Source organism: Microcebus murinus, chromosome X (assembly GCF_040939455.1).
Source record: "Microcebus murinus isolate Inina chromosome X, M.murinus_Inina_mat1.0, whole genome shotgun sequence".
Classification (NCBI taxonomy): Eukaryota; Metazoa; Chordata; class Mammalia; order Primates; family Cheirogaleidae; genus Microcebus; species Microcebus murinus.
The window spans coordinates 8948151-8957571 of record NC_134136.1 but is presented as its reverse complement, the minus strand read 5'-3'; the positions used below and the strand labels follow the sequence as shown (position 1 = coordinate 8957571).

General features: G+C 39.9%; 1 protein-coding gene across 9 annotated transcripts in view; it reads left to right on the top strand.

Annotated features, from left to right (window-relative positions):
- Window positions 1-4907: 4907 nt before the first annotated feature.
- The window catches only part of ATRX (ATRX chromatin remodeler), a 209824-nt gene continuing 205310 nt past the window's right edge, over window positions 4908-9421 (top strand). For 7 of the 9 annotated variants that reach the window (XM_020285095.2, XM_012755339.3, XM_012755333.3 and 4 more), the window contains exon 1: window positions 4908-5185. In XM_020285095.2, coding sequence (XP_020140684.2) covers window positions 5166-5185 — 20 coding nt within the window. In that variant the 5' untranslated portion in view covers window positions 4908-5165. Of the gene's footprint in view, window positions 5186-5242; window positions 5323-5875; window positions 5969-9421 lie in introns of those variants that run through there. The other 2 variants (XM_012755337.3, XM_012755336.3) reach the window with 2 other exon arrangements.

Sequence of the window (9421 nt, the reverse complement as noted above, 5' to 3'; positions counted from 1 at the left end):
CTAGTAAAAATAGAAAAATTAGCTAGGTGTGGTGGCATGTGCCTGTAATTCCAGCTACTCAGGAGGCTGAGGCAGGACAATTGTTTGAGCCCAGGAGTTTGAGGTTGCTGTGAGCTAGGCTGATGCTAAGGTACTCTAGCTCAGGGGACAGAGTGAAAACTTCTCAAAAAACAAACATACAACAAAAACCAAATATTTTCTCCCAGTCTGTAGGTAGTCTTTTTATTCTTTTTTCTTTTCTTTTTTTTTTTTTAGACAGAGTCTCGCTCTGTTGTCTGAGCTCGAGTGCCATGGAGTCACCCTAGCTCACAGCAACCTCAATCTCCTGGGCTCAAGCAATCCTTCTGCCTCAGCCTCCCGAGCAGCTGGGACTACAGACACATGCCATCATGCCTGGCTATTTTTTTCTATATATTTTTAGTAGGCCAATTAATTTCTTTCTATTTTTTAGTAGAGACGGGGGTCTTGCTCTTGCTCAGGCTGGATTCGAACTCCTGACCCTGAGTGATCCTCCTGCCTCGGCCTCTCAGAGTGCTAGGATTACAGGCGTGAGCCACCGTGCCCGGCCTATTCTTTTAACAGTGTCTTTGGCACAGCAGAAGATTTGAATTTCAATAAAGGCCAATTTATCAATTTTTTTCTTTTATGAATCATGCTTTTTGTGTTGTACCTAAGAAGTCATTGCCACCTAGCACTCTGGGAGGCCGAGGTGGGTGGATTGCTCGAGGTCAGGAGTTCGAAACCAGCCTGAGCAAGAGCGAGACCCCATCTCTATTATAAATAGAAAGAAATGAATTGGCCAACTAATATATATAGAAAAAATTAGCCGGGCATGGTGGCTCATGCCTGTAGTCCCAGCTACTCCGGAGGCTGAGGCAGGAGGATTGCTTGAGCCCAGGAGTTTGAGGTTGCTGTGAGCTAGGCTGATGCCACGGCACTCACTCTAGCCTGGGCAACAAAGGGAGACTCTGTCTCCAAAAAAAAAAAAAAAAAAAAGAAGTCATTGCCAAACCGAAGGTCATTTACATGTTCTCCTATGTTATCTTCTAGCTTTGTGTTTTAAATTCAATTTGTAAATTTGTGTTTTAAATTGTAGCTTTGTGTTTTAAATGTAGGCCAGTGATACATTTTGAGTTAATTTTTGTGAAAGGTGTAAGGTCTGTGTATACATTCATTTTTATGCATATGGATGTCCAGCTCTTCTAGCACTATATGTTGAAAGGACTGTCCTTTCTGCATTGAATTACCTTCATTTCTTTCTTTCTTTTTTTTTTTTTTTTGAGACAGAGTCTCACTTTGTTGCCCAGGCTAGAGTGAGTGCCGTGGCGTACATGCATTTCTTTGTCAGAAATCAGTTTACTGTATTTGTGTGGGTCTATTTCTATTCCATTGATCTATTTGTCTATTCTTTCACTGAAACCACTTGAATTTAAAAATTATATGTATTTTTGCTGGGTGTTGTCGCTCACACCTGTAATCCCAGCACTTTGGGAGGCTGAGGCAAGAGGATCGCTTGAGGCCAGGAGTTTAAGACCAGTTGGGGCAATGTAGCCAGACCCTGTATCTACAAATTTTTTTTTTTTAAATTACCTGGGCATGGTGGTACTTACCTGTAAGTGAGCAAAGATGTGGAGAAATGGGAACCCTCATGCACTGTTGGTGGGAATGTAAAATGGTCCAGCCATTATAGAAAACAGTATGGAGATTCCTCAAAAAATTGAAAATAGAATTTTTTTTTTTTTTGAGGCAGAGTCTCGCTTTGTTGCACAGGCTAGAGTGAGTGCCCTGGTGTCAGCCTAGCTCCCAGCAACCTCAAACTCCTGGCCTCAAGCAATCCTGCTGCCTCGGCCTCCCGAGTAGCTGGGACTACAGGCATGCGCCACCATGCCCGGCTAATTTTATATATATATTAGTTGGCTAATTAATTTCTTTCTATTTATAGTAGAGACGGGGTCTCACTCTTGCTCAGGCTGGTTTCGAACTCTTGACCTCGAGCAATCCGCCCGCCTCAGCCTCCCAGAGTGCTAGGATTACAGGCGTGAGCCACCATGCCCGGCTAATTTTTTCTATATATATTAGTTGGCCAATTCATTTCTTTCTATTTATAATAGAGATGGGGTCTCGCTCTTGCTCAGGCTGGTTTCGAACTCCTGACCTCGAGCAATCCACCCACCTCGGCCTCCCAGAGTGCTAGGTGGCAATGACTTCTTAGGTACAACACAAAAAGCATGATTCATAAAAGAAAAAAATTGATAAATTGGCCTTTATTGAAATTCAAATCTTCTGCTGTGCCAAAGACACTTTGTTAAAGACAGGGTCTTACTCCGTGGCCAGGCTGGAGTGCAGTGGTGTCATCATAGCTCACTGCAACCTCAAACTCCTGGGCTCAAGTGACCCTCCCGCCTCAGCCTCCCAAGTAGCTAGGACTATAGGTGCATGCCACCATGCCTGCATAATTTTTTTAAATTTTTGTAGAGACATTTATTACAAAAATAAATTTTTCGTTTTTGTAATAAAATTTTTTAATTTTTATTTTTGGGCTATATGTGCCCAAGCTGGTCTTGAACTCCTGCCTCAAGCAATCATTCTGCCTCAACCTCTCAAAGTGCTAGGATGACAGGTGTGAGCCACTGCACCGGGCCCCAGTGACTTTTTTCTGAAATACTGTTGATGGAAACCTATTGAGAATCATCTGAAAGTGATACATCTATATGTATATCAGTAAAACTTTGCTAGTCATCCTTTATGAGCAAAGGGATTCTCTTTCGTATGTTTTACAAATATAGTGAGTTATAGTACATTTAAAAAATGTTGTGATTATGGTTTTTTTTATTAAGATGTTTTTCTATTTGTGAGATTTGTCATTCGAAACTGTTTAGTGTTAAGAAGTCTTGTTACCAAGAGCTAGTTTAAAAATAGTGGATGTCCATCATAGACATTGTCTCTGAATATAGAAGAAAAGAGCAACAACAAAAAAATAAAGAATAAAGTAAGAATAATTTAAAAGAAGAAAAAGAAATAAAAATAGTGGATGTATAGAAATTACAAAGAAGTGAATACCAATTATTTCTGCTTTAAAAATTTCAATTCAGTGAAATGAGCCAGGCACAGAAAGATAAATACTGCACGTTCACCCTCACATATGGAAGCTAACGAAGTTCAACTCATAGAAGTAAAGACCAGAATAGTGTTTATCAGAGGCTGGAAAGTGTAGGTGAAAAGGGAGGACAGGGAGAGAGATTGGTTAACAGATACAAAATCATGGCTAAATAAGAGCAATAAATTCTAGTGTTCTATGGCACGGTAGGGTGACTATAGTTAACAATGATGTATTTTATATTTTCAAATAGCTAGAAGAGGGGATTTTGAATGATCCCCCAAAAAGAAATGATAAATATTTGAGATGATGGATATATTAATTACCCACATTTGATCATGACACATTGTTTACATATATTAAAATATCACACTATACCCCATAAATATGTGCAATTATGTATCAATTGAAAACTTAAAAATACCTATTATAAGAAAAAAGAAATAAAAACTTAGCACACCAGATAGATTTTCATAAGCAAAAAAATAAAATAAAATTTTAATTCATATTAAAAAAAATGGCCTGTTTATTATTTTTCCCATAGTAAAGTCTGCTTGATAGCAAGCATGTTTGTGTGCTGTCTTGTGATGGAGGAGACCAAGGAGGAAAAATGACTCCTGTAAAGTCTCTGTTTATGTGATATCTAATATATGTAAGATAAAAAGAGAATCAGTATAGTAGCTACGGAAGGCTGGTTTCTACAGCTGGCAATGGAATTCGACCATTCCAAAAATGATTTGAAATGTGTACAGGCTTCTGTTGATTAAAAAGTTGCCTGAGTCTGTCAAGGTTATCAAAGTGTTCCATTCAAAAAAGGCTTATCTCTTGCTATTTCAGTAGGAAGCAGCAACCCCGTTACCTAAGTACATCAGGAACTCTTGCATATTTGAAGAAAAATAAATAGAATAAACTACATCATGCATGGCAGAATACATTTGGAAATAAAATTCAAAACATAAATTCAAAACACTCAAAATATTCTATTTTAGAGAACTGATTTGTGATCAGCAGAGATTACCAATGTAGAATCAAATTATAGAACATAAAAGCTGGAAAGCCTTTTAGAGATCATCTAACCAAGCCTCCTCTGTAATGAGGAGGAAACAGATCAGATTGGTTGGTTTGTGAGCTAGACATAATATCAGATTGGGAAATGGCCGATGTCTATGTGCGTTCTAAGTGGCAGTTTAGTGTATTTCATATCGAAAGAATTGTATGTAGATCTCAAATTGGTCTTATGTCATATACCCACACATGCATACATGTAATATATAAGTACAGTATATATACATATGCATTTGTAAGTATGTTGGCATACAGAGCGTTATACATAAAACATCTAGGAAAGAAAAGAATTTGAGGGTAATCCAGAACACAGGAAAGAAATATTTATATACGATTGCCCTATAGATGGTATGAATCTCAGCTCCTCTACTGTGGGACTTTGGGGTCTTGGTTTCCTCACCTGGAAAATGTAGGTCTCTCTCAAAGGGTGTAGAAATTAAATGAGATAATTCAGATAAAGGATTAGTGTAGTGCCAGGCATATAGTAAACTCTCAATAAATGTTAGTTGCTGTTATTGATTCCTCAGTATGTCAGAGAAAAGAGGATGGACCAAAAGATCATTTTGAGAATAAAGTCAAAATACGTCACTAGCACTTTCAGGTCAATTGGGACTGAACTGGACCCCCTGCGAAAAGGTGGAGGGGATCAAATGACGTCGACCGCCTTAGCAACAGGCCCCCAAAGAAGGTGAATTTCCGTAGCCAATAAGGCTCTGTGCTGCGGAGGTGGTAGCCAATGGATGACGGAAAGAGGAAGAGGGAGGACGCGCCAATTCTCCTGCCTGAGCCTCGGCCCAACAAAATGGCGGCGGCGGCGGCGTCGCTTTGTTTCCGCGGCTCCTGCGGCGGTGGCAATAGTAGCGGCCTCTGAGCTGTGGGGAGGATCCAGCACCAGCTCCAGTGACGACTAAGAGTCCAGTGCATTTCTGTCTTAACCGGGCGCCTGGGAGTGCAGAGCGGCGCCCGACGGTCGCTGAAGCCGACAAGGCGTTCAAGCGAAAACATGACCACTGAGCCCATGAGGTAAAACGCAACCCCGTCTCTTGGGCCCCAGCAGCCTGGGCCTAGGCACCTTCTGAGTCGGGTGTTTGGGAAGGCTTTCGCTTGGTGGGTTAGGCCTGTGTGTTGCTTGGCGGAAAGAGGCATCATTTTCTCTTTAGGTGAGAAGGGTTTTGGGGGTTTTGGCGGAAGGCTCCCACCAAGGGTGGGGGTGAGGGTGGGGGTGAGGGTGAGGGTGGGGGTGGGGTGGGGGCGGGGGCGGGGGTGGGGGGGCGCGGCCTGGGGTATTGGGCGCTTCTTCCAACCTCTCCTAACCAGTGAAGCTTGGTTGACCTCGTCTGTTTATTCTTTGCTGCCTGTGGGATTGAGACCCCTAAGTCGGAGGCGGTCTTTGGTATCCCGGTCATTCTTCCTAATCTTTGGGCCTAGAAACTGCGTGGGGAAGAAGTGGGGGGAGGGTGAGAAGAGGGGGAGGGGAAGAGGTGGGCGGGACGGAGGATGTGAGATCCTGGGACGGCTTAGTGGCCTTTAGACTGCTGGAGACGGGAAGTACCCAGGCCCTGCGGAATTATTTTTTTTCTGCAGCCCTAGGAGTCAAGCCCTTTTTTTTTGAGGGAGCTGTCCTGCCAGGTATTTATTTATCTTCTCTACCCCAGATCTCGAAGGGTATCCTTGGGCTTATCTCTAGGCCAGGGGATACTAACGCAGGGTTTTGCTTCCAGAGGGCCCCAGTGTACTACTTTTTACGAAGTCCAGCTTTAATGGGACCTCAGATTGCCCCACTTTCTGGGCAAATTTCGAGTACAGGTAATTAGGCCTTATTTTTATTCATTCATTCATTCATTCCATGAGGGATGGGGGACAGGTTAATGTGGGTTGATGCGTAGTAAGATTTATTGCGAGGGAAACTGCCTGGCAGGCCGCCTCTTACGAATCAAGCACGTTTATTAGGTTGAGGCTGTTTTTCTCGTGTGCTTCTGATTTGCCTTTTGACAGTGTCTAAAAATTTGGGTAGGTCATATGAAATGTATGCCACTTTTACCCAAGTAGCTGGCTGGCTTTTCAGGCAGTTTGACATTTGGTTTTTCATCCCACGATGTGAATTAAGGCATTTTTATACTCCGAGATGCATCCTTGGTGCCTAGTGGCAAAATAAAATTACAAGGAGCATGGATGTTGCATTCGTAGTTTGCAAAAATGTGCCTTTGAGTAACTATTATGGCGTATGGTGTATGGCGAATGGCGTATGTCTTTAGAACACTTTAGCTAGAATGTAGAATTTGGGAATGAGCCTGTGATACTTAGTATCTGCTTTTCTGCATTAATAAACAGTAGATAGATGATGTTTTTCTTACCTCGGGAAAAAATATGCTTTAGTTCTTAGATTATAGAGGCCTAGTTGTGTAAACATTGTGGCCTTGGTTTCTGAATTTGTGTCAGTTGGCTCAAGTAAAACAAACCTTTATTTATGGGGGTATTGGGCACATAAGAGATACCCAGTACAACTTGTTGGCTGTTTATTATCAGGCACTCATGTTCATATGCATGAATGGTGTATTTTACGGTTAAATATGACCTCTAAATTTTACTGAGTTTCACAATGTCTACATTTAAAACTATCGAATGAAACTTGAATTTTCTCCCTTTCTTTAGAGTGAACAAATTATATGTAGAATTTCTGCAGAATAATTCATTTTATGCCAGGGTTAGTTTTTCTTGCTGGTCTTGAATTTTTGTAGATCTTGGTGGTAATAATAATCATAACTAAGACTGATTGCTTTTTGTTGTCCTTTGTAATCTTGATTAATTCTCAGAATAGCTCTATGGGATATGTACTTGGTTTTCTCCATGTTACAAATGAGGAAACTGAGGCCCAGAGAGATCAAAGAACTTGACAAAAGGTATGCAGCTTATAATTGATAGAACTGGAATTGAATCCAGTCTTGCCTCTAGAGTTTATATTCTTAACGGGACTAATGCCTCCTTGAGCTGCCAGGTCTAACCTGATTATGACCATTTTAATTTAGCCAAGTATTTATGGTGGAAGAAGTTTGTGTTACCTCCTCTCATTTGTTGTAGGACTGTGATTTTGTAGCTGTTTATAATGTTGTACCGTTTATGTCCAGATATGCTATATAGTGAGATAACTGAAACATTTAATTCCAGGAAAGTCCTAAGCTATTATATGAAAAACCCCTTGTAAAGAAACACATATATAAATGTAGGGAATTAATTAAAAAGTGTGACACTCCCTGATTATTTACTATGAAAAAGCTCAAAGTAGGTGTTCAGAAGTACTGTCTCAGGCTGAAGTGTCATTCATCTCCCAAACCATAATCGTAGTTAAAGGAGAATCTGACAGGTAATGCTTAAGTGAGTTGAACCCACAGTATTAAATCACTCTTGAATCTCTTCTAATGTGAGGCAGAAATAATGTAAGCAGATCTATGCATTATCATTAATTTTATTTTACACAGTAGTTCCAGATTTTTTCTTTATCCATCTTCTGTCAAGCAATTAAAAAGTAGAAACAAAGACTAGTTCTAATTTTTACTTATGTTAATAAAAAAATAAATGTTCTAGGATTCTGTGGTGGAAAAATGGCCAAAAGGCAGGAGAGGAAAATAAACCGATGACCTGGCTAAATCATACACTGAATAATCAGTAGCTCTGTCTTTAAAGGTTTTGTTATTTTTAAAGATTTTTTTGTTGTTTGTTTTGCTTTAAATAAGATTGACTTGTTTCTTCAAGTTTTTGACATTATAAAAGATAAGCATCTGATTGATAAACTTAGCTTTATTTTCATATAAAGATCTTGATATTGGGAGATTTGATGGAACTCTTCATTCTAATTCTTATGACAGTTGATTACTTGAAAAGCTGACAGCTGTATTAACTTGTTATTGGTCTTCTGTATAAAAAGGCAGAGGTTGTTTAAATTGTGATATGTTGAATGTCTTTGAAAATGTTTGTTAAGGTGGCAGTTAACAAGCAATTACATGGTAACCGAAATTTTGAAAAATGTTATCTGTGAAATATTTGCATTTTCACTATGTGGAAAGCATTAAGCCAGGCCTGTGGAAGAGGAGGAGATGCAAGTTTTATAAAGGGTTTTGAAAGCATTTAAATTCCATTTGTTTGGTTATGTTATGGGTTGGGGTGAAAAGACATTTGTGACCTTAATTTTGATCAGGCCAGCTTTTATTATTGGCAATCTTTGCTGTAGTAGGCTATGAGCTTTCACTTATATACTGTTATTTCTAGAGATAAGATAAATGTAGTACTTAAAATAATATTTCCATTTAGGTATAGGTGTGTGAGATAATTTTTTCATAAGAAATTGTGTATTTATGTGCCTGTTTCACTTTTAGAGTAAAATGATGCAGAGAACTTCCTTTAGAAATGTTGAATGTAAGAGGGTAGTTAAAGGAGTGTCTAAGTAGTATCTCTCTGTAAGTGTGTCCTAATGTTTATCTTAAGATCAGTTTAATAGCTGACATGCACGGTTTAACCTCCATTTCTCTATCTGTAAAATGGGAGTAAGTTTAATAGCTCTTGATAGACTGCAGGTGTTCTGGAGGAGGTACCATGTTTATAACAGTGGTTCTTAAAAGACAAACTAAAGCTCTTTGGGGTTTTCGTTCATGTTTAAGAGTGTAAAGAGGTCCTGAGACTAAATGGTTTGAGCACTTCTGGTATAGAGAAATGAGCAATGAACTGATTGTATGTTTGACCGTGGAGAAATCATTTATCCTTTCCAGGCCTCTGATTTGTTATTTATAGAATGAACTTTTACTAGATGGTCTATAAAGCCAGTTTTTAAAAAAATTCTGCTTTTATGAGTGTTGATCATTTTCTTATTTTATCTGCCTTTTGCTGGGGTAGGGAGAAGGGTAGTGGTGAGAGAAAGTTTCCTTATTCAATGTATTTATATCTTTTTTGCCTTAAAACCTACATGATAAGGGCTGGGCGGGATGGCTCACACCTGTAATCCTAGCACTCTGGGAAGCTGAGGCAGGAGGATCGCTTGAGCTCTGGAGTTCAATACCTGAGCAAGAGTGAGATCTGGTCTCTACTAAAATAGAAAAATTAGCTGGGCGTTGTGGCTCGCACGTGTAGTCCCAGCTACTCTAGAGGCTGAGGCAGGAGAATCTCTTGAGCCCAGGAGTTTGAGGTTGCTGTGAGCTAGGCAGACTCCACGGCACTCTAGCCCAGGTGATAGAGCCAGACTCCCTCTCAAAAAACAAAACAAAACAAACA